The 26,271-nt window shown below is 38.8% G+C and overlaps 1 protein-coding gene across 1 annotated transcript in view; it reads right to left on the minus strand.

The window, feature by feature from the left end:
- Positions 1-3,154: 3,154 nt before the first annotated feature.
- Positions 3,155-26,271, minus strand: part of TAF4 (TATA-box binding protein associated factor 4) — a 37,604-nt gene continuing 14,487 nt past the window's right edge. Inside the window, exons 3-16 of the mRNA XM_068700384.1 lie at positions 19,147-19,313; positions 18,669-18,788; positions 16,781-16,900; positions 16,319-16,441; positions 15,283-15,372; positions 13,994-14,236; positions 12,848-12,995; positions 12,383-12,497; positions 11,582-11,751; positions 10,836-10,966; positions 9,387-9,512; positions 8,666-8,722; positions 8,465-8,584; positions 3,155-4,684 (exon numbers count right to left, since the gene is read on the minus strand). Of these exons, the coding sequence (XP_068556485.1) occupies positions 4,517-4,684; positions 8,465-8,584; positions 8,666-8,722; positions 9,387-9,512; positions 10,836-10,966; positions 11,582-11,751; positions 12,383-12,497; positions 12,848-12,995; positions 13,994-14,236; positions 15,283-15,372; positions 16,319-16,441; positions 16,781-16,900; positions 18,669-18,788; positions 19,147-19,313 (1,898 nt within the window). The 3' untranslated portion in view covers positions 3,155-4,516. The remainder of the gene's footprint in view (positions 4,685-8,464; positions 8,585-8,665; positions 8,723-9,386; positions 9,513-10,835; positions 10,967-11,581; positions 11,752-12,382; positions 12,498-12,847; positions 12,996-13,993; positions 14,237-15,282; positions 15,373-16,318; positions 16,442-16,780; positions 16,901-18,668; positions 18,789-19,146; positions 19,314-26,271) is intronic.

The raw sequence follows: 26,271 nt of genomic DNA on the forward strand, positions 1-26,271 counted from the left end.
TTCATGAGGAAAGCTATTTCTGAAGTAGAAGAACAAAAGTAAAATCAGGCGGTGGCTGTGAAGCATGAAGCCTCCCCAGCGCGCTCAGAGCTCCCACCTGCACTCCCACGTCAGCACGAGGCAACATTCAGCAGCCACAGAAACACAAGGACTGCGACTGAATTCCTAAAAGCAAATTGTAAAGAACGTCCTCCCTTTCACGTGGCTCGGTGTGTTATCGGGTAGTCTCAGTAACACACAATAAAGGAGCGCTGGCTTGCCCAGGAGGGCAATGGGAGAAGGGGGAGCTGAGAGCAGAGCAGATTTTGGCCACAGCAGCTCAATGGAGGACAGGTCTGTGCTACTAAAACACAATTTGAAGTAAAGGCTTCAAATTTTGCTTCACAACTTACCACAATCTGCAGCCCGAGGGATTTTCTGACTGGGAGGACTTGTACGTAGCCCTTGTTGGACAAACTAAAGACGGATTAGCAAGGCCGAGCAGGAGCAGCATGCTGCCCTCCCTACCTAGCCCTTCAGGGAATGAGTATCCCCCAAATAAATCAGCCTGGCAACTTTTGCAGACAGGGAAATGTCACTTGCTAAATAAACTCTCCCAAAATACTGAGAAGTCTTATACAGGGTGCTGTCTCTCTGACATTTTCAGAAATCTAAAGATTAGGATCAACTTGTAATACCTTAACTCCCTCTTCACACTTTCTACCACATGCTAATACAGTAGGTTGGCCTGCACCTGCCTGAAGCCCTGATACATAAATATCCTCGCATAAGCACTGGAAATCCCTAAAGAGACCCTTCCCAGCTCAAACCCACAAGTGTAAGGGTTTGCACACTTATCTAGACACACAGGCACACATGCACAGTCCAGGGAAAAAATGCTGCTGAAATTGTAACCATGGTTGTGTAACCAACCACGTTTCTGGCTTACCCACAAAGTTAACTCTTCTCTACAGATGGACAAATATCTGTAAACATAAGAAAATGGTTACAACACTCACTGCATTAGACTACTCTCACACCATTATTTTAATTTAGACAATCAGAGAAATATAGGAAAATTTCTTGGATCAAATAATCTCCAATGAAATCTTAACTGTTGTGAAATTGATGGCATTTTCAGTGTTCAGGCATGCATCTTTCATTACGTATTTCAGTAGGTGCCTTGAAAGCACATTAATTATACAGCTCTGAAATATGAAAACCTGAATCCAGAGTGCCTTATTATATCCTAATTGTTCCACTGGCTAGGAAAAGAATGATAGTGATAGTTCAGGAACATTACAGCTACGCGCTACCTAATCAAAGGTGTTAAAACAGAGATATCAAGGCTAATGCAAAACAAGGTGCAGAGCCCACCTCTAGGTCACTTGCAGAAGTGCTGTAAAACTCAGAAACAAGAGAGAGAAGCAAGGTGTTGCTGACGTGGGGCTGAAAGTCTAACAAATAACTGGGGAGTTGCAGAGGAAGAGCCTGCCAGTTGCAGCAGTCTCCCCAGCACTCACCTCCAGCTTCAGGGGTGCCAGAAATCGCAGCACAGAGCCCAGGGTAGGTGCTGAGGGGACAAAGGAAAGGGACAGCCTTAAGCTCAAGCCTGGTGGCAAATGAACCTTTGCATTTTGGTGGAGCTGTGCAAGCTTTGGGGCCAGGTAAAGATCACAGCTTCTCTCTTTACATGTCACTAACATGCTAGGTAAGAGCTGCTCTGCATACACGGTTCCTGTAAATGTCAGTCCTCCTCGGTTGTGGGTTTGCTCTGGAACATACAACTCCTGAAATGCTTCAAAAGGGAGTCGCTATCTTTATAATTAAAAAATAAAATCAGCAGCTGATCTCACACAAGAACATCTCAGAAGTATGCCAACAGCCACATGAGGCAAGCAATCCAGCACCAATGATAGTCGAGGGCCGGTATTTCAGCCAAAAATTATATCAATTTGAACTGAAGGAGGGAGATGGGCCCTACCAGCTTCTAAAATAAAGTCTTTTACAAGCCAGGAAAAAAATTGTGCAGAGTGAAGAGCTGATTGTGCACTTAAGAAGATATTATTTAAAACCAAGTGCTACTACACCTACTGCACAAAGAAGACACAGTATAGCACACCATGTAACAACTTCAATTTTTCAGACATGTCTTAGCCCCCACTTATTATTGGAAGCCACATTTGAAGGTCAGTTTCTTCTCAACTTACCTGCCACAGCTTTGCAGTTAGCGTGCTCGCTCGCTGGATGGTCAGTGATTAGCATTCACAATTGTTTTTTTACAATTAAAGGAAGGCTATGACAATATTTTGGCCAAAAGTCAAAGTAGTTTCTTTCCACTTAATAACATTACATAATTCCAAAGACAGTTTGGAGTTTACAAACAATTAAAATCTTCAAGTAAGTGTCGCGCATGATATCAGGTGAACACATCACTGTTGGAGCTAATCCATTTTTTCAGCGAGACAACCGGTCTCACGTGGACCACATCAGTGCCGGGCCGAGTGCCAGTTCACTAGCAGTGTGCTTGCTGCAGTAGCCTGTGGATAGGTTTGTCCATGTACAAGAAATAATTATCAAAATAATATGATTTTTCTATTCATCTAATAGCAGGATTGGGCCCTCAAAATTGTGATTTTTTTTTTATAGCTGCCCACATAGAGAGGAAAAATAAAAAAATAAAGCTAAACATTCAGTACAGAGCATCAGAAATACACCTCTGACTTTCATATTAGTAATCAAAAATGTGTTCCTTATTATGATATTCATAATTGTGTTCCAAATTCTTTGTTTTATATCACATCTTCTTCTGAAACCCATTGTGGTTAATTGTGTTTGAGGGAGTAGGCTTGCCCTCAATGAGAGGGTATTTTATTAAATCTTTACTGGATCAAAACAAAACACTGAAGATCTCTTCAAAAAGTTTCCCTGCTTAAAAAGCAAACAAAACAAAACCACTATCCATTGATGTTTGTCCAAGATCCCTAAGACAATAATGAAGTTTTAAGATTCATAAAGTTTCATACCTCCAAAACACTGACAAAACAAAACAATATAAAAAACCAAAGTGCATCTTTAGGAAACAACATCCCCTCAGGTAGACTAGTATTTTACTGTACCAAGAAAAATAAATCCAAGAAGAGAAAAGATTTAGAGAGAAAAATACATTAGCAAATACAGATAAATTTGTTTTTAATAAAGGAGTTAATTTTCTTTCAATCCTATATAAAACAATAGCAATTAAAAACTTCATTTTTGAAAGTAAAATATTTACATATGAACAAGTAACTGTGCAAAATTTACATGAAAAAAAAATGGAAAGACAGGATTCCTAAAAGACAAAATAAAAGGGGTGTAACAGTTGTCAGGTGTTGATAAAAATACTGATCAGCATTCAGTTTACACGCAAGAGAGTTAAATTCTACCATGAGAGTTCACACAAAGAAAGCCAAAGTATTTACAGTCATAAAAGTACTATCAATAGACAATTTAATACAATAACCTCTGAAAATATAAAGAACCAATTAGTATATTTGTAATAAAAAAATAGGTACAAAGAAGGGACTTTGCTCTGGACATCTTTAAAGTAGGCCCACAGCTTGCATACAGTCTTTTAGCAAAATAATTATAGTTTACATAGCCATTTTTATGTTATGTGCCAAAAATTATGTACAATTACTGACAAAATACACCAACCATTTTTCAACACTTGATTCACACTGAGAAACAGTCTTTTGATGATTCCTCTCAACTTTGATTTTATTTAATCTAAGCTCTCACTTTAGCTAAAAAACACAGTGCAAGTAAAATATATTTATGCTGAAAAGGTTTCTCTTTTTTTCCTTTTTTTCCTTTTTTAACTTTACAGCTTTACAAACTATAGCAAATAAAATGCATTTTTACAGATGCTGCTAAAACATTCAGAAGTAACCCTCCTTTATGGGATTTCAGGGCCTCTAATAAGCAATAATGTGATTAAAATTGAGGTTATGTTTAAAATTAACTGTATATCCCTCTAGATTTTGAACATTTTGGGGAAAGATAAATATTCTTAAAAAATCAGTTTGCTTTGCTAACTGACTGTTTAAAAAAAAAAGCTAAATGAAATGAGGTCATCTGCTGTAGACATATGCCTATATAATTGATTTAGTTGAATAAAACTGAACTAAAATGCACAATTAATGTCAAAACTGCTACAGGGCTGACAAAGGGTAGCTAGTTATTTGCTAAACGATTCCATCAGTCTTTATATATGGCTTGTTTGGCAAGAAGGCCACTCAATCAAGAGATGAGTTAAAATTTAATTGTCCTTTTATAGTATCCACAGGCCTTGTAAGTATCCTCACTGTTACAGAAATGTATTTCTCTTATACTGAAGAGTTTATTTATAAACAGGAATATAAAACTGTTCCATGTAAAGAGGTGGTTGTTTTTTAAACAATATCCCATTTGCTTGTTACAAAAAGGCGTAATTTGCAAATATATAAAAAATGTCCTCAGGCGGCTCTCCGTCAAAAATACCTTGATCTTTTCCATTTTACTTAAGGAATGCTTTATATAGCAATAGTGAATGGCTTGTCTCTCGCTCATTTTCTAAACAAAATATGAGGTCCCTGAGGTTCACCCGCGTTATCCTTTGTCGCGTAAACTGTCTGGTTGTTCCAACTCCAGAGCTGCCTGGGACTGCTGCATTTGAACCAGATCCCTGTGAATGAGAAGAGCAGAGAAATCAGGACTTGGTAATGCCACAGGTATTCCAAAACTGTTCAGAGAAAACGCGTGGGGTAAAAACTATGTCCAGGAGGCTAGCAAACAGTGTATGCTACAAGATTAGAGACTTCACTTTAATTACTATTTTAGAAACAATAGTTGAATAAGTAGAAGCTATCGATGATGTTTAATATAGATTTGTTTTGAAAACACACAAGCAAAGTGCTGTTCTTATCTGCTGGCAGGCTCTAGTGACCAACAATCCCAACAAGCAGAAACCCAAGCGCAACTACTCTCAGTATTCTTCACCAGGTTAGCAGACGGATCCCAGGGGCAGCCCTGAATTTCTTGCTGAGCTGGGAAGCACTCCTAGCAGCCTGACTGTGAGGTCGTAAGGAATATCCTCGGTCTCCCCTGATCTTCCCAGTAGAGTGCCACGAGCTCTGCCTGTTGTTGACACCAGCTATAACCAGGCTCAGCATTATATTAAGCAGCAGCTATTCTGGACACCGGCAGACATTCCCTAATGATCTCTGAATTCCTCTCTATCATTCAGGAGCACTTATCCCTCATCGGTACACACCGGTAGCTTGCCACACAGGATGAAAGAGAAACAAGCAGAGTGTTATTTGTTCCTTTGAAAAAACAGGAGGAGAAACCTAAGATTTCTTTAGAGATGCCCAAACTGTTTAGATACAGACTGGTTGGTGACTGAGTTTGCAGAGCAGCTCTGCTGGGGCGAGCTCCCCATGCATTCTCGCTTGCAGCAGTCACAGCTCTGGTAGGATACATGTGATAAATACAACTCTTTTATGTCTTTTATGCTTTTGTTTACACCAGCAAGGAAATCCTGTAGTGCTTTAAAGCCATCAGATTAGGCAGGAACACTATCCCATAACAAAGCGTCTCTTTCCAGAAAGCCTGGGGTTTTCTCACAGCCAGGGTTCTCTAGCACATGCAGCAGAGACATTTCCTTGGTAGCACCGGGGTGCAGCCTGGCTTGGGGCTGGCGATAGCTAAAGAGCAGCAAGCATCAGAGCAGCAGCCCCCAAGGAAGTTCTCAACCAGCCTCCCTGGCTCTTCCTCGCCTGCAGGGTGGAAGCAGCAGCAGTGAGGCACAGTCGCCAGTAGATGGCACAAAGAGACCAGAAAGCCAACCTGCAGCTCAACTTCTAAAATCAGAAATATTTTGGGTAGTTGCTTGTTGCTGATACCTTTTTATTTGTCTGTTTATATAGATAATGAAGATGTTCTGACGATTAGGAACAGTTTATATTTCTATCACTTACTTCTGGATACTTTTTTCCCCATCCTATTACATTTACTAGAATAATCTAATGTTCCTTTTTAAATAAAACTTCAGAACTAGGTGACACCACAAGTCCCAAATACAATCCAGTAGTGGATAAAGATTCATCTGCCTGCAGTTTAGAGCATTTTAAGTGTTCTGAATAAGAACACTGCAGAGTGGAGAAAAGCCAAAAATATTTAGAGTAGCACCAGAGTCATGTGAATAAGCTGCTGAGACACACTAACACAGCCCTCCACATGGTAAAGTAATGCATTTCTGATCAGTTTACACTACTAAGAAACCATCTCTGAGGTGGTGGCATACTGGGTTCACTGCAGCCCTTCTTACATCAACACACCACTAACAGCAAAGGACACTTTTCAAAAGGTCACTCTAAAGCACTTGCACAATTTAGGTGCCTAATTTCCATCTACTTCAATGGACATCAGAAGATGCAGGACAACGTTGGACGCTAAATAAGTTTTTTCAAATGCACACAGGTTAATAACCAAAGGTCTATAGATACAGTGGTTAGCTGTTTGCTTTTAAATATACCTTAGCTCAATCCTGGTTATATAGACTACAGCTTTTTAAATAAAAAAGTAAAACATCAGGAGTTCTTTTAAAGACAGAACTATGCTGCTCATTTAGGCCCAGAATAAATTACAAAGCTTTCTTACAACATTCAATAAAATCAGTTGGACCTAAAATTCTAAAACCGACAGCAACATGTTTTATCGAATTTTGAAACAGTACGATTATTAGAGGTGATTTTTACATGTAATTAAGATTCCGCATCCCTAGACAACAGAAGCTTACATTTACAAATCTGTGTCTAAGTAGATTTTTCCACACTTCTTCTAACATGCCTTAACTACAAACTGCATACAAATGGTGACAAGTGGAGCTCAATTTAAAAATGTTAAGTGACACAGCAGCAAAAGCACAGCTGTGAGTCTATCAGATCAAAAGCAGCTGGTTCTTAATTAAACAGACAAAAAGATTAGATTTCCAGGGAACCTGTAGTTAATTGGTTAACCAGTAAGTGATTAATCTAGGATAACTAAATTAGTCAGATTTACATGAAATACAAACAAGTGTTCGCAGTAGATGCAAAATACTTTCCATAACTTAAGTGACATTAGCAGACTATTAATGTTGCACAGTTGAGCATGCATAAGCAGGCAATGCCAACATCAACACTCCATGAAATATTTCAGGATATTCCTCAGAGACCACATCATTTATAAACATATTGATCTTTCCAAGTGCTGCATTCTGCAATTTTTCTAATTTTAAATTATGTTTATAAAACTTTAACACAATAATTAATTAACTTATATAAAAACAAGTCTATCAATAAGGAGGCCTGATATATTATTAATAATATCAGGCATTTCAGTAACATTCAAAACACAAAATTATTTATGAGGATGCTCAAAAGGTTTGATTTTTTAATATAAAAATAAAATTTGTTAGTATTCAGATTGTTTTGTAAATTTTATATCAAGCACACAAATTATTGCTTCTAGTAACTTAGTATAAAAGAAAGTGAACTATTCTGAAATTAGACTTTTCTATATAATGAGTTGCTTTAGCAGCAAAAATGTGGGATGTTCATGGAGTAAATAAGCAAAATTATTAAACTATTAGTAACCTGTCACTTGCTATCAGATACAAAACTCTGCATCAAAAAAGTCTCAAATTATGAAGAGAGTGCTTTTCGACCTGTTAATGATAAGTTTCAGAAGACTTTGTTCTTTCCAAGCACTAGAGATTCTTCATCCAATATCTTCCATGCAGAAAGTAATTTTATACTATTCCGTGTTCATTAACTTGTTTACAAATATAGCAGATAGTCTATCAATCTACCTGAATTTAAATGAACATTAAACCAAACAAATACTGAGCGTCCTAATAGCTTTGTCAGGAAAGGCATTTTTAATTTTTAAAACGCAAGATTAAATGGTAGAACATACAAGGGATATATACAAACTTGCTAATCAAATAGAAACACTCAAACAGATCTGCTGTAGAGATCCTAAAACTACAAGGCAATCAAAAGCTGAAGAAATTAGGCAAGTTCCTATAACCCGAAGGTCCAGATGTAAACTTCAGCAGTGATTCAATTCTACCACTGCACCCACCTCATTAAAGGCATTAGTCTGTTCTCGGTTAGTTTGGATACAGCTGTGACAATCTGTTTTAAAATTAGGTCCAAAGCAGCACAACTTGAGAGAACAGCGATGGCTTTCTAACATTCCTCAAGTTTCATGAATTGGGAAATATGACTACTCAAATTCTATCCCTTATGCCACCACACTGATACTAAAAATTGGTTCTGGCCTTGAAGCAAGCAAATCTTAGCACATTTCAAAATACACTTCTGCTACTCAAAAACTTCTACAAACTAGTAAAGAAAACTGTGAAGAAAAAGACTTTTAGAGTGACACAGCAAAACCAAGGACTGCAATTGCACTGTACCTCTGTCCCTGATCCAGATCCTGGTGAATCCACTTTCCTCTTCTTTCTGGGACCAATTGCAGCTAATGCAGTCAAGTTGGCATCCCTCTGTCTCATCTGTGCTAGCTCCTGTTGCTGCATCTGCATTTGTCAAAACAAGTACGGTTAATCTTTTTTCTTTTAATTTTGCAAAGAAAAGTTTATGTTAAATTGAACACTCACCTCCTTGGCCTTCTGTTTCAACCTAAGCTGTTCTGGATCTTCTTGTCTAGATCGAGACTGTGTTGATAAACAATGAATATGGAAGAGACAAGGAAAAAGAAGGAAAAAAGTTGTTACAAAAGCAGGAAAGCATGTTAAGTTTTACACAGTGTATGAAAGCTTTTCTTAAGTTTCTGTGGGAACTGGATTAATAACACAATAACACAACCTAAACCTATCAGAAATCCTGGATTATTTTGGGAATTGTCTCTAGAGTGGTCCTGCCTAGGAAGTCATACTCATCCTATATTCAGGTCACTGAGTACAACCACAAAGTCTAGTGCTTACATCAACTGCTTCACATCTATTATATTTCATCATCCTGTCAAAATCTTTCTGAATACTATTTCTATTCTCCAACATACTTGTTGCTTTTCTATACCATTTCATTTATGCATACCACCAAGATATAAAATAAACCTTTTTCCTCAATGAAAAAGGCAAGGACTAGTTTTTAAGATCTACTAAATCTGAGAAAAAGCAACAAGAATGGTAGAGCAGCTGTCTCACGTGCTTTACCAAGGAAAGCAGAACACAGCTGTATCTAAAGAACACATTCATCAAGTTCTACCTCTGAAGATTAGTCTTTCCCTTCATCACATGTCCTTTAGAATGCAAAGAAACTCTGCACTTTTGACGTCAAAAATGACACTGAAAGTGTGTGTGAAATCCAAGCACTTGCCTTTGCTGCACGCATTAAAATTTCCCTTTCTTGTTCATCTTTACGCTGCTTTTCTATTTGATCAAGTTGTTCAAAGAACTTGAGCTGTGCCCGAACGTCACTTGCTTGTTCATATCTTTCATCATCCTGAAAACATAGCAAATATGTTTCTCATTATGTATCTTAAAAACAAAGCTGTTAGCTTGTACTGTAGAAGAACATATACATTTAAAGCTAAGTGTTCACTTTGTCCTTTTCAAACAAATAGCAAGTGTATATTTACACCAGTCAAACCAGCTAGAGCTCTTAAAAGCATTTTGTTCTATTCCATGAATTCATCAGATTTTGACTTTTATGCTAATATCATCACGGCTTTAACCTCCCAAACATATTTCAGAGAGAACTGGTTTTTGTTATTTTTTAATGCTTAGGCATTTGCATCTATTAAGAACACACATCTGTCAGATAGAAGTCTCTTGAGAATTCAGAGCAGTGCTCCCTAGTCCCACATTGATCCCAACAGCATTAACAACAGGTGCAGTCTGCTCATTCTAATACAACATGGCCACATGCACGAAGAGCAGGTGAAACAGCTCATTTTACATTCAGTCACTTCGCCCCATACAAAGTGCCTTGTTTAACAAGGGGTTACCACCAAAAAGGAGAAGAAAATATGATATATTTTTCTCTCCTATATGCTCACATTGGGGGAAGAAAGGATATAATGTGGTATAAGCCTCAATGCTAAATTTTGCTGCATCCTCTTCATGCTTGAGCATTTGTAGAGTTGTACTTCTGTGACTTAGTGTATACCTTTTTGGAAGGTCAGCATAGCCAAAGAATATTTCCTTGAAAGGGAATATTAACTGCATGTTCAATGATTCACCTTCCTCCCCCCAAGTCTTTCTCCCAGTACCTGCTGGGCCTATATAGACTGAATTACAGAAATAAAAGAACACAAGGACTCTACAAATAGATCATCACTGAGCACAAAAAAGGCTTCTGGAGATGAGCACCTCTATGTAGTTTCAGAAGAAGATCAAAAAGCTTGTTTGCAAAGATGCTGTGCACTTGAAGAAAGGAAATGAAAAATGCTCATCCATCACATCATTCAGCCTTACACTGGGAGACTTGATGCTGACTGACCTTCACCAGATGGCACATAATGCTTGGGTGTGGTGAACAATACTAAATCACATCTTTTATCTGCCTCTCTCATTGTACAATCACTCAGACTTCAAACATTTGACATAATAAAGGGGTGGGGACAGCTCCTAAACATGGTCTTGAAAAAAATTTTGCAAGGCAAGCTGAAGTACTCTAATCATCTATGTATATTAATAATCTTAGTCTAAGGTAAATCAGTCAGAGACAATAAACAAACAAACTTTACAAAATGAAGAACATCTAAACACATGTATCACAGCATGGAAACTGTGCAATTTTATCTGTGCAATTAAATACAGTTACCTTATAAGAAATGTTCTTTTGTTGAGCAGTCTCCGATAATTTTTCCACGAGGTTTTGTAGTCTTTGTTGTGTAGCATGTGAAACGTAGCTAACTACATCGGGATGGATTTCTGTTATTCCATGTTTTTTACCTACAATCAGGACAGAAAGTTGTAAAAAAACAAAAAAAATTATAACATGCAGCTAAACATCTGGACAATCTCAATCGTGAAAATTTAAGCACTTCAAAAAAAATTAGGCCTTCATGTATTTCTGAGAACAAGCATTAGACAGGAAACGGTATGCATATAAAAGTTTACATTAGCTTAACAAAATTTACGACTTAACAAATGTTGCATGCCACAGTAAAGCAAGTAACCTAAGAACATTTTTAGTTATACTATCATTTTTAAACTTGTACATAAATATGATAAAGTTGTTTCTGGATTTATTTTTTTAAAACAGATTTGATTATTTTAGCTGCTCTATCATTTTATACAGTCAGAATTTTAACCAGGTCCAGTAATTTTGATGTTAAGTTGCCATCATTTTAGGAAATATTTCTATAGCTTTGTTATTGCTTACACTGTTTTTCTACTTTCATAAGCTGAATGACTGCCCACACAAGCATCCAAATACACAAAAGGTATTCTAGCAACTTCAAAATTATTCAAATCAATTTCTATGGAAAATGTCTTCAAGCACACCTGACGCTAGTGAAATTTGTTTTTTAAATGTTTCTTAAATCTCTAGAAACATCAACATACCTATTTCTAATATCCTTCTTTGTAAAGGTGCTGAGAAGAGGAAGGTTTCATCTTTACAGGACCTTGTTAACGTGCCCACTAGCTCAGAGTTTGTTGCCAATATTCGAGCGCTTTCCTCTGACAGGTTGACTCCAGCCATTGATGCAACATCATTAATGTCATCATCATCCCTTAAGAAACGAGAACTCATTACAACCATAACATTTCATGATACTTCTTGTATCTACACACGCTGCTACAAAACCTCAACTGCACATAAGTTCCACAACAAATCAGAATATTTTATTTCATTTTTACATTTTATTTTTTATTATACACTAAAATAAAACTAACATTTGGTTCCAAAGTATTTTTGCCATTTTGCACTTTCTAACTGTTTTTCTTAAGCTTTTTTCTTATGCAACATTTTAGCATCTTGAGAAACAGGAGACTAGACATCACTACCACCAAACAATAATAAACTGCACTCATCACTGTACAACAGGCCATACATCCAAACGACCTGAGCAGAGTTGGCAGGAGCAGAGGAATGAATTCTATTTGCTTGTCCAGACAAGATTTGTTTGTGAGGTTTGATATCTACCCTTAGTGCCAGCTAAATGCTAAAACCAGTCTGGCACAAGTATACCCACAGCTGTTTGTACAAGTCTTTAAGTAGCAAACCTGCTACAGAAAATTCACTTCTAGTTCTTGCGAGTTTACCTAGCCTGATTCAGCACCACTGGACTACACAGAAGAATCCCATTGAGCTCAGCAGGTTGCCCAGGCAGTACAAGTACAAATAAGCATATGGTTCCTCACCTAAAAGAACCTCCCCCAGGTTCTTTCAGTTTATTCTTCTGAGCAGCAGCTACTTGTGTTGAAACAGTGGCAATAGCCTTGTTTCCAGGTAATACTGTTGGTTTTACCACAGGTACTGCAAGAAGACAGACAACATTTGTACATCAAATTTCAGAGTTCAGATTTACATGCCAGTCATGGGTAGTAATGGCAGGGGCCTGGCACAAACACTCAGTTTCTACCAGCATTTCACCCACCTAAGGCAGGACCCTCCCATGCACTTCCAGCTCCCAGACATTTTACTTGACTGTAAATGCTGCCCTACCATATGCACACCCCCAGCCACTACGGCAATATGCACTGAAAATTTTATCTGTACTGTAATAGCCAGCGTACAGCTACGGGGCACTTAAGAACTGACAGTAATAAAATGGACTTCAGTTAGTGCTATCAATGCAATATGTACTAAATATCTTGACCTCCTACCTGTCTGAAGCTGATTCAGTTGAATTTGTTGAGGAGTAGTAAGCATAATACGACTATGTGGTTGCCGCAACGCTACCATCGGTGTCTGTGTCAACGTTACCTGTGGAGGCCTTATCAATGTCCCTGCTTTTTGAGACTGTTGGATAACCTGCAGATAAGTAAAAAGAAGAACTGTGAACAATCTGAAACAACTAAGCCTAAGAATCTGGTGGGAAGAAAAAAGCCCAACAATAAACTTATAAATTGTTATCATCTTAACACATCTGTTCCTTGATTTAGAATCAGCACATTTTAAGGTATTTGAGTTTCTTTAGACAAATTATTACTCAGCGGAAAAGTAATCCACTTTCTGTGATACAAAAAAAGCCTTACTGCTATTAAAAAAACTACCTATAATCACAACAACACTGGTAAAAGTCCTACCTGTGATTTCTGCATTAGATATAGAAATATATATAGTGTTCAATTTCTTTTTCTTCCCTAGGTCCCTAACCCTGTGCTGTAATGCCTAGGCTATAAAGACCATAAAACTGATATGATCACCAATTTTCTTTCAAGTTAAGTAGAAAGTATTTATAAATTGACAGAAGCAATCTCTTCATCTTATTTAAAAATTTCTGGATAGAGAAGCTCAGATGAATGGCAAATGTTCTACACACAATGCTTATGCACTAAGCAGCAAGAAACCCTATCAATTTAATAACACATATTAATACATATCCTAGAAATAGCTTGGGTGCAGATACCATTTTGTTATGAGAACAGGAAAAAAAGCGGTGCATATTGTAATATTCTTATATGGTTTTCTTTAAGGTTTACATGCAGGCCTAAGAAAATTCCTCTCTTTTCTCTTTTGGGGTAATTTGTTGTTAGGCTTACGAAATGGGAATTGAAAAATGCTCTGTAACACTGCGCTCATGGGATGCAGTGATTGAGAAAAATCCGTCAATATTTCTTGGTAAAGCAGGAAATACAGTACTTTAATCGTGAATGGATTCTAAATTATACCTTTTTTCTTTTTAGTAGCTCTCTTCTCTAAAAAGGTTAAAGATCCGACTGAGATAAACAACCAATTTGTGAAGCAAACTCACTGCATTCTGAAAAAACAACTGTGTAGTAACAGCTGACGCGCTTCAACTTACGTACCAGTGGTGTAGACTGCCCTTGTTTACTAACACCAACTTGTGTAGGCTGAGTTAGGCTGATTACAGGTTGTTGGAGAGTACTCGTTACAGTTGCAGTCGCCTTCCCTGCTGTGCGCTGAACTGACGGGCTTAGCATCACTGCTGTAAGTGCAGTCGTTGCTTGCGTCGTTGGCTGCTGCTGTTGACTTTGCTGAATGAAAGCTGCAGAGTCTGGTGTTAACTGTCTCAAGGCAGGTAAACTCCTCTGAAAAGAGGAAGGGAAAGAATTTGTTTGAGTATCTTAATGCTAGATAACAGAAGAAAACATTAATCATAAAAAGCAATGCGTTTAATGTCAATGTACTGCATTGGTCTGCATGGACATCTACATCAGAAGAGAAAATATGACAGCAGCACACAGAAATACCATGACACTTCATGTTTAAAGCTAGACTGAGCAACAGGACCTTTAGTTGTGGAAACCTGGGCATCAGGCATCTAAGGATATTGAGCCCATCTGGAACCCTTGGTACGTATTTAATAGTCTAAGCTCATGCTGCCTCACTTGACTGCATACAGCAACCTATGAGATGTGATGGCTTAGAAGACTGCAGTTTTACTGAATTCTTCCATTAGCTACCTGTGGTTGCAATTTTTGTCCTTCCGAACAACTCACGTATGAACAAGTATTTAAGAATCCAGAAATGTCAACACACACCTACAACTATATCCCTTAATCATACATTAGTCAAGCAGAGTTATACTCTTACCATAGTGCTGTTGTGCTTTCTCTGATTTTTCAGACAGTAAATGTTTCAGAATAAACAATATTTTGAAATGCGTCGAATTACTAAAACGTTCAGGACAAATGGTGTTTATTATTGAGATGACAAATTTCCTATTCATCTGTATGAATACATGGTATATAGAATAAGAGCATGAGTTTGTCCAGAAGGTACAGTTTTCTGTATCATTCAATCCCCACTTTTTTTTAAGAGGCTAAAGAGATGATAATAAATCAATTCATAGGCTTGATGCTATGGAAGGAAACAGCTTGTAAGTAACAGAAAGACAACCCACACTTTTCAGATTTCTTAAAAGTAGCAATGATTTGACACTAATAGAAATTGTGTTATTGGTTGTGCCAATGAATCACGCTAACAAAGGGAGCAGAAGTCTAACCAGGCACTGTTTAAAACTTCCATCTACATCATCTCAGAATTCCATCTGTACTGGTAAAAGATGTGCTTGTGCTCATTGCTGCAGGCAGATAAGCACAGTTATACATGAGGACTTGTGAACCCAAATTACCTTCAGGAAAGGCACAAGGTAAGGTTGAGGTGAAGAATTAAGTTCTCTGTAGAGCCTACTGGTGAAGTCTTCTGCTTCAATTTTTCCATCCTTCAGAACAGAAAAACAAAATAAATGAACTTGCAGAAATTACCTTTTACATTTATTCAACAACAAACAAAAAATTTAAGTCTTAGCAATCTATAGAAAATAAGCAGTTTTATCATCCCCCGCTAATTTTAGTTATCAAGTTTTATCATAGCAATGATTTCTGAATGCAGTTTTAAAACGTCAGCCACAGAGAATTATCAAGAACTATCAACTGCTCTGAACAGCCTGGCAGCCCCATCTCTGGTGTTCTCTTTTCCAAAGTACTATAGCTCCTCCATTTCAAATAATTAAAGGTGTGCCCATCATATACTAAGGTGGCATATCTTTCACAAAACTAGTTGTATATTCCTCTTAGGAGGATACTTTGACTTTTGGTCTTGTGACCACCCACCTCTGGTTATCTCATAACATCTGGAATACACACCTCTGCCTTAAATTGAAGGCTGCTCACAACTAGAATAAGTAGTATTACTATTCATTCCATAAATATTATGTAAGTCAAGCTTTAACATTAGCTTTAGGTAATATTATTTATTATTTTGTAAAAGTTTGTGGTTTCCTACACTTAGCTATTGTACTAGCTGCATTGTCTTATTGGACAATTCATAACTCATCTCTTTATTCATTGCTTTATCAATAAAAATCATAGAATTTAAAGAGTCATCATTTATATTATTTGCACTTGAATTTAACTCACATAGGTCCATTACAATAAGTTAACAAATGTCATGGCTAAGTTCTCATGCACGAATATGAGCAGCAATGTCTGATTTACAAGCTTCAAAAGAAAATTTTTGCATATACTGTAATAAATGCAAAGCAGTATTTGGTTTATCTCACATTTTAGAAACTTCCTCCTCATCATAAACGCTCAGTTTTGAGTGTAAATTTGCCCACATATTGTTTCTTACAACTTTTAATGAACTTTCATATGAGCTTTCCTTACCAGCAGGTTCTGTACCAATTCTTTCACGTTAGCTGCAGTCTCTGAAGACTGTTTTCCAGATGATGCCAGTTTTATTAATGTGGATAGAAAGTTTTTGCATTTCTTCACATTTTCCATAGTTTCCTGATGGAGGCAGGCAGGGGAAGTAGAAGGGAAACAGAAAGGAAAATAAATTCTTTGTCATAAATACTCTGATCTGAATTCTGAGAAATAAAGTCCTCCTCTAGTTCATCACTGAATAATAATATTTATTAATTCAGGTCCCCGAATTACAAAAAGTGTTCACATTTTGTAAGTTATATTGTACTGCCAAAAATTTACTGTTTTCCCAAGGCCATCAGATAACAGAACACTTATACCTTTACTACTCTCCACTCAGACCAATGCCTGTGTGTGTATATGTGCATAAATATACACACATGGTTGTAATAAAAGGGTTTTTAAATGCACTCAGTATCTTACTGTGGCAGCAGTGGAGGTTGCCGTCGTTCCTTGCACTGTTCTCTGAGGAGTTCCAGTTTGTACAGCTGTTGCTGTCCCCAACGTAGTTGTTTGTGCAGTACCACCCAGAACAATCTGAGGCTGCAGAGAATACAAACATAAAATTATTATACTTGGAATGTACCTGATTGTTTTCTAACAGACCATCAAATTAACCATGCCTCAGGGCAGTGGGCATCTTCTTTCACAGCTACTATAAAAAAGAAGTTGCTCATCTACTATCCGTTGCAGTGGAAAGAAAGAGCCACCAGATGGCACAAAACACTACACATTCAAAACTGAAATGGCAAAAGTTGATTAACAATTGCAGGATTTTTGGTTACTCAATAAAAATCGCAAAATAATACCACAAACATACCCTTGTACTCTGTTGTTTCACAACATGATTTAAAAAAGCACTATGTTTCTGTCAATGTAGTAACTATTTTTGCCTGTTTCCTTAAATGCTACTTTCAAAAGGAGACTTTTCTAAAAAGCACAATGGGCACAAATACCCTGGTCTTCTCTAGGTCTTTTTGATAACCAACAGGACAAAACATTTTTCTACTTTCATAGACAAGTTGGTAATTCAAGGTAGGAATACCACCTTAAAAGAAACAACACTGTAAACAAGAACTTTTCAGACGTACAGCCCCACTCAGACTTCCAACACATTCTATTTACTAATGACAACCCAATCAGAGAAACACTAATTCTTATCAAGCTAAAGCCAACTCACAGAACTTTAACAATTTATTTGTAAACTTGCTCTTTATACAAATATACACAAAGAAAAAAAGCTCCAGTGGTGCCAAAGATAACCTTCACTGGTATTTGGGAGACAGAAAAGGAGATAAGGATTTAACACATCACATTCTTTTGTAATAAGGATAAATGAAGACCATGACATGCTCATTACAGGACAAAATATGCAGATGGAATGATTTTTTTCCTCCCATACAACAGCAGTGTAGATGAGTGAGACCCGGGTAAATTAACTCTTAGACTTGCAAAGACCACTGGCATAGGCAAAGGATCTGAGAGGGAAAAAGGTTAACAGCGTGCACAGCAAAACCTGCATGTATTAAATGAAAACTCTCTAATCCTCTCTACTCCAAGGATGAAGAAAGCACTATTATATGATTAGGCAACAGCAATCACATCGTGTTGTTGCCTGGAAGTCAACGGGAGAATTTCACACTTCTGTACTGCGTCTTAAACTTGGCATTCCCCTTCCTCCCCCTCAAAAAAAATAAATCAACAAGAAAGCCTTTCATTAATACAGGCTGATCAATTAGAAGAGACCTCGCCATACTAAGACATCACTGTTTATCCTAGGGCTATTAGAATCTCCACAAGTACACAAACCAAAGCACAAATTCAGAAGAGGGAGAAGGCTTGTGGAAGAGAAGGCTACCACAGCAAGTTTTTGTTTGTTTGTTTGTTTGCAATTGTAAAGTTTGTTGCAGGATTTGGAGGACTTCAGATCCATCAGAGGATTACTGCCAAACCTCCAAATCTACAGGAAAATAGTGTCACTTTTTGGAGGGAGAAGGCATAAAAGTTCCTTTATTTTGGCCAGTTATACGATTATAAAAAATTATAGCAGGACACCTTTACATACATATGCAGACAGGTATAATATGAAAAATATACATACTAAAAAATCACATATGTATATTTATAGCCTCATCCAAAATCTAAAGTAAATTAAGATTTGCAAATGGTTTAGAAAGGATAATCCATAAAATATTTCTTCCATGCACTAAGCTTCCAATTATAATTCCTGTACTTCTGACAGTTTCAAGGCTTTCACCTTATCTTAACAAGTGAGGTACCTCAGGCACACCTTTTGTTTCTATGGACTTACTTGCACAACAGGAGGACGCTGTAGCGTTGTGGTGGGTTGCACTGTTGTTTGAGCCTGAGACACTTGCTTGATAATAGTAGTTGGTGTCACCTGTCGTGCAATAATAGACGTTCCCGGAGCCTAGGGAGAGAGAAAAAAAAAAATCAAACATGGTAGTTCCTAAATTGAAATATAATCTACAAATCCCTTATTAACCATATTTGGTCTTGAATGGTTTTATTGATATAAAGAAGTTTTAAAATTAATGCCACGCATACAAGTAAAAATATTTTTGATGAAGGCCAGCCAAACTGTAACAGATTCAGAACAAAACTCAATGCCCATGCCACATGGGAAAGTCTGTATATCACCAGTTTCATCGATGGCTTCTTCAAATCTTCAAATACATGTTACTTTCTGGCATATTCTTCTCAGGTAAAGCCTCTTTTTTTTTTTTTTGTTTTGTTTTGTTTTAAACACTGCAAATGACTGAACAAACCTGCACCGTCGATATCTGTACTGGAGGAGCACTGGTAGGTGTAGCAGGACGAGGAGTCATAGTATTCTGAGGCTGAGACTGGGCATGTGCCTGTGCTTGCATCTGCGCCAAGGCTTGTTGAGGGATCATCAGCAACTGCCCATTCTCACTACGCACAAGGACCATGCCTGTTAAAAAAGAAATTAGTCAAGAAACATACCGTCTTTTTCAAATGTGAAAGAATACATTTTTTTGGTTTATCCAAGTTGGATATGTAAGCGGAATGAATGCGCTATTGAAGTATTACACAGCTAGCAAAAGTAGTTTGGAATAAAAGCAAAATACCTTGATGTGTTACCATATTTTGTATAGAATAGCTTAACTGCTGAAGGACTCTTTATTCATCAAAATGCTCTGCATGGTGTCCATGAGCACACACGAGTCACATCCCTCCCAACCAAACATCTCACAAGACTAGAGGTTAAAGTTGATAATCACATAAAAATTGCTGCTGTTTTTCTAGTAAAAGATGCTTTATTTAACACAGCAACTAAAACAAAATCTTCCCGTTAAGCAAGATTCCTGTTACTTTTTGAGAAATTAAAATCAAACTAGGTTTCACCAGCAAGAGGAACACAATTGTCTAAGTTCTAAATTAATTTCCCTGCAACAAATTTAGTAATGAAAGCAGTTATAAAATTGTAATTTTTCTCCTGTGCATCAGCAACAGACTGCACTGTGCCATGTTACACCCCAAAAGGGAAATAAAACGGAGAGGGAAACGAGGCAGCCGTTCCCTGCTCAATCACTCCGATCGATGCACTTCACCCCACCGGAGAGCTCCAGGGAACCAGACCCAAACAGGCAGATTTTCAGATGCTAGTCTCTTTTTCTTGAAGCACGTACAGGATCAGGACAACAAGAACTTTTTTCAAAGGTTCATTCATTCCTCATGTCTCAGTCTGTGAGAGTCTCAGGAATTTGGGAGCTCCGAATAAGCCACCCAAGGAAACAAACTGGGCACCCAAAACCTGTTAGCCTGTTGGAGCAACGAACTACAGGAGGAAACTTCACCACAACAATGAAGAGGCACTACTGAAACCAGGCATTTTTAGTTGTTACTCTGTGGATAAAAAGCCTATATGTGTTCTATGGAGACAGATCTCTTCTCTGGAATCTCATAGCATGACTACCACAAAAGAATCAAGTTTTCATTTGGTTTTCTAGTCGAAGTGTTGAAATGTCTACAGACAGCGCCTTAAAAAGTTTGCTTGGATGGTTTGAAAAGTAGCGTTCAGCTACAAAATCCATATACTGATTTTTACAAATATAGGATCAAAAGGAAAAAATTATTATATTAGTATTACACAGATGTTAATTTACATCATTTACATACAAAATTTACATCAAAAAGCTCATTTATATAAAATGGTAAATTTCTATCACAGCTTGTTTAGAAGCATTAAGGTGGGAGCACTACGTGCTACGGACAAGAGCTGTATCTAGAAGCACATATTCTAAAGCTGTCTTTCTGAAGGAATGGTGGAGGGGGAAAATGCTTATAATCTTGAAGACTGCAGAACTAAATATGCTTAAGTTTAGCTGTCAAGCTTGGAAAACCGTTGTCCATGCCACCACAAGTAGTAAGGTCTTTTTTCCTGTGACTTATGTCAAGAGATGCATCTTAATTACAACAGCAAAGCCACTCATCACCAGCACAGCTTACAAGAAATTTTATAACCTCAGAGCTTGCTCCTCTCTACTGCTCATTAGAACCACCAACAGGTTCTTAACAAAATCCTCACAACACAGGAACAGGGTTACCAACACCCAAAAAAAAGTAAAATAAGAAGAAATTCAGTATTTTAAAGCCTAAGAAGTGACTTGCTAGCTTGCCAAGCTCATTCCTGCACAAAAAGAACTTGGCAATAATCTCCCAATGTGTAAATACGAAATCTTAGGTGATGAATTCTTGTTGCCCAATGTTGTCACCTTTCTTAATAATCAGCTGAAGAAACTGAACACTGCATCAGTGGAAATCTCTGGTATTATTATAGCTGAAGACACAAGGACAGTGGAAGCCTGATTAGAGGAGCTATTTTCAAGACAACATCAAATATTAAATCTGGCTGATTAGCATTTAACTTTTAGCAAATCAAAAGGTCAAGCACAATTACATAGGGCTTCGCTTAAGCCCTGAAATGCACAGAAGTAGACTGACATCCATAACAAAGTTTTCTTAATTCTGGGGTTTCCTGCTACACTGAACACACCACAAGCTCATTAGGGGAGTTGTGTATTCTCTCCTTCCAGAAGCCCAGTGTAACAGATACCACCTGGAGATAAGCACCAAAGCAAAGGTGACCAGCACTGCAGGGCAAGCACTGTGCCAGGACCATGAGATGCTCTCCCTGAGCTCCACGCAAACTACAGCATGCCTACACGGTGACACAGCACAGCTGCTGACACAGGTGAAAAGCAGGTTAGCGTAAGCCTTACAGAACATACCAAGGAAGTTCAGGTTTTGGCAGTCGACAGACAAAACAATCAGCTGTAATCGAAGCCTTGGCTCTGGGCACTGCCCTGTTAGATGTCTACCTGTGGCAAGCCTGAATCTTCACTCCAGTCCTGAAGTCATAATAAAAAAGTAATTCACGCACAGCTACATTCCTATCTGTCCTTGTTTAAATAGCTCCTTTATACTGCACTCCTGTTTGATACACAGTTATTTTCAATTTATACAGTTTCTAATATATCTTTAAGTTAGGGTCTACCGCTGACAGATAAATTGCTGTGCAATAGCACTTCACCGGCTACGTGTACACGCAGAGACAATTACAAGCAGCAGCCCAGCCTTGCATAAGCTTTAATCACAGCGCGATGATTTCACACATATTACCTGCCTGAAATCGTGTCTTGTTGGAAGAGAGATAATTTCATCTAAATTCTTACACCTTTTTTGGAGATGAAGTTTGTTAGTGAAACTTTCATGCAGAAATTCATCCGTAACACAAGGAGGGCGACTAATTTCTGACTGACCACTTCACATCTCTCTGACCTTGCTGGCAATTTGTAAAAGGGAGCTGGAGACACCTTCACATGTGAAGGAAATATATACATCTTTTCAGTTCCAAAAATGTATATTTTAAATATTGATATACAGAGAAATACCATAATCTCACACTCCACAGCATAAGGGTACAAATGCTGTATGATCAGGACCAGAAAGGACCAGCAGGTACTAGACGACAGCTAGAAGTGTACCCAGGTACTTCACTTCTCCATTAAACTCAGCATCACATTTACTTAAGAATTAAAAATGCTTTTTGTTTCAAGCTTACAATCCAGGTTTTTGTTCCCCAAGTGGCTGAATCGCTGTTTCAGGCCAATCAGTTAACAAAGATCATTGCAGATGTTCTTTTAGAAAGAAGTGACAATAAAATCCCTGCATATATTAAATATCGCTGCCTTTTTTTTTTCCTAGAAAGTCTAATAATATGTACTACAAGAATCATATTCGTTGTTAAAAATGCAAACATTCAAGCATTCTTTCCAAGGCCCTCATTAAAAAACTAATTAAAATTAAAATTAATTACTATTTTTGTTAGAAGTTTGAGGCTTAACAGAATCCTGAAAGAGGCTCCTATTTTAGTTTGAATTAAACAATTCATCACGACTCCAAATGAAGGATTAGCAAAATTGAGTTGGGTTTCTCCTTACGCCGACAAGGATTTGTCCTCCTAACTAGTGCAATGGTCATCTCACATACTCTTGTTGCAGAGAACTTTCCAGATCTTGTTAATTTTCAAGAGGCGTTTTGGGTGGAAAAGTTCATTACTATATGGCATAGTGGCATGACTCTACATTGTCTTCTTTGCCTCTTGCTATTTGTATTTTATTTGCTAATGGCATTTCTATTTTCAAAGGGTTTTGTTCCTTTTTTTTTTTTTCTTAAATTAATAGAAGTTGTAAAATCGTGCAGTGGAATAAAATGTGAAGAGCTCTGCCCATATGACATGTCAGAGAAACACAAACCAGGCTTTCTTCTAACGCCTTCCCCTTCCTTTGAAAGATGTCATGCCTTAGCAAAGGCTAAAGAAAAAAATATTCCTATCAGAATAATAAAGATAGAAAAATAAAAAGCGATCTTGTAGCCTTTGTAGACCACCCTGGGTAACTCCTGAGATATGCAGCTTCTCTCTTGCAGGGAACCTCCATATGTGAGAGAACCAGAGATGTTTTCTCTGGTAAACCTAGAAAGCTGGATTAATAACAGGTACAAGAGCTGGAATGACAGAATTCAAACTTCCAGCAGGTACAGCAGGCATCTGCAGGTTACAGCCCTGAGGAGCTGTGGGGTCCAGAAGTGTCATCCTGATGAGCACACCCAGCAGACACAGCCAGGTGTCAGCCCAGCTCAGAGCAAGCGCTGGATGCGCTGCTCAGGGACTATTCGCACACCAGGCGGTGCTGAAACTGCAGCACGCACCCAGCACGAGGACAGCAGGCACGGGCATTCCTTCCTGTCATACCTGCATGAAGGACTGAAACTCTTCCGTAGCTGTGAAATACAAAACCTACAAAGTGTCCTATCAGATCAAAAGCAACTGCAGCATTTCTGATACCGACCTGAAGAACAAATAGCTTGAAACTTAGATTTTGCTCACTACCCACAGTACAGCCCATGGTCTGATCCAGACCTACTCAGAATCATCGTTAATGAACATAGACTTCTAATAATTTTTTTTTTTTTTTTTGTAGCTGAGACAGACACAGAGGAGTTAATGGACGCATGTTCTTGGAATCACACAAAAGATACACTTTTCCAGTCTTTGGAGGAAATTCTCTGAGATTCTCTTCTCAAAGCAAAAAAGGAACTGAGCTTTGCTTCCAGGAAAAGAAAAAACCACACACACCCTTAGGCTCAGGGAGCACTGTTAGACAGCACAGCATCACCTTCAACACAGAGCGCCCATGTCAGAAAAGATGACCAAGCCCCAAAGAATAACTAGAGGATTGACAGTCCAGGTGCAGGAAACCAAAGTTTGAACAAATATCTCTAGAAAAGAAGGTAATTGATCTTAAAGTTCATTGGAACCTGACAAATCTTCAAATCCTATCTAGATTTACCAGGAAATTTCACCTAAGAGGTTATCTTAATGCCAAAGCAGTTAGCACCCACAGCTCTCAGGCACACAGTCAGCTGCGACAAGATGTTACGAACTCCGAGCTGGCATAAAAATCTGACAGTAATTGTACACGGGCAGTGCCCTATTAGCAGAAGAAAGCTTTATGATAGTATCAGTATCCTCTCTGTGTTGTCAGAAGAGATTGTTGCAATGAACAGGAAAGCAAGTGTCCATAAGGGTCTGCAAGTTGATCCCCTACACACCAGACACCCTAAGAAGCAGAGGGGTGAGTCAGTGCTCTTTAGGTGATTTGATCAAGCTGCACAGAGACCCCTGGAACAACAAAACCTTTACAAAAAGAAGTTTTTAAGATTTTCCCAATATAAAAAAGGTGGAAGAAAAGTGGAGAGACAGCTGGAGCAAAGGATCGCTGCCTAGATTAACCACAGGGCGAGCATTCAGCAGCAATTACATCTATGCCAGTGGCCCTTCGTACAGGGAGGGAAGGACAGCCTGGTGCTGACACCAACACTAACTCCTCTTATGATAACTGGCCTGCCTATAAAGTTCTCACTCTGCAGGAATAAGAAGCCAGTAAAAGAGGGAAGAACCTACTGAAGCCAGCTCGTGTAGGCTACGGGTCTGCAAGCTCCTGGCAGCCCCGTGATAATCTCAGTAAGCCAAGGAAGCCTCCCCTCGCACAGGACAACTTTAGACAGGTTTGGAATTGCTTATGTGTGTCAAAGAGCTTCTGTAATAAACCATCAGGCGCACAGCACTCGTGAAGGACCATCTGCACAGCAGTTCATGAGAAGTATTGGTTACAAACACGATGAACAGCGCAGAACTTTCAATGGCAACGCAGCCGTGGGCTGGATGGTACCAGGGATGCGTTGTTCTGTACCTGCTGAGAGCTGTGCACCATCATCAGACTGCCACTGCTGGCAGCCTCCAGGGCTTTATGCTGGCACCAAAACCTCTCACCGGCTTTATCAGTGACTTGGGTGATGGGATGGAAAACACTCATCGAGTCTGCACAGGGCAACAAACCGGGGGAGGTGCTGATATGCTACGAGGGAGGGCAGCCTTTAAGGGAGAATTCAACAAGTTAGAGGATTAAGACAATAGGAATTTCACCAAGTCTATGGACAAACAAGTCCTGAACCTGGGACAGAGGAACCCCATGCTATAGCACAGGCTGAAAACCAAAGCTCTACAGGAAAAAAAAAAGAAACACAGGGGTCCTGGTGGACACAAGCTGAAAGGAGCCAGCAGCACGTCCTTGCAGGGTAGGCAGCTAACCACACACTGGACTGTATTAGCACACGTGAAGCCAGCTTCATCAGGGAAGTGTGAGTCTCATTAACTGGCACTTGCAAGGTTGCATGTGGAGTATCTTCAGTTTGGGGCCCCCCGGAGCAGGAGAAATACTGACGAAGTGGAACAAGCGCAGCACAGGGCACTGCAAGGTGAGGGTGCTGGAATGGGCCCCAGGCAACCTGACCGGGCTTTGAAGTTCACCGTGCTTGGAGCTGAGGTTTAGTTCAAGTGATCTTCAAAGGTCCCTTCCACCCTGAATTATTGCACAACCCCACCAGAGAGTGCCAAGTACTAGCCACAGATTCAAAGGGAAACTGAAAGTCGCTTGGATTCAACATGACATATTGCTGGGGCTGTAAAAACGGGTCAGGACTTCGGCCGAGCTTCCATTAATTGCATTAATAATTTCCATCCATTTTTCTGTCACATGCAGACTGTGACAGCAGTTCATCAAGAGGGGACCACGCCACGAAGCAGAAGGGGAGCCAGGACCTAACAGTGGGGCAGTTTCTCAGCCGCAGCCTGGACCCCTCCTCGCGCCGTGCATTTCCTGGCACGCTGTGGGTACGGGCACAGGGCGGGGAGCGAGCAAAGTTTAGGTGCTCTGAACCTCAGGCACTGCACAACCAACCTGGGAAAACCATTACCTGAATTTTCTTGCCCAAATCTCTGAGGTGTTCAGCAATGCAAGCTCTTA

The sequence above is a fragment of the Anas acuta genome, chromosome 16 (assembly GCF_963932015.1).
Source record: "Anas acuta chromosome 16, bAnaAcu1.1, whole genome shotgun sequence".
Taxonomy (NCBI): domain Eukaryota; kingdom Metazoa; phylum Chordata; class Aves; order Anseriformes; family Anatidae; genus Anas; species Anas acuta.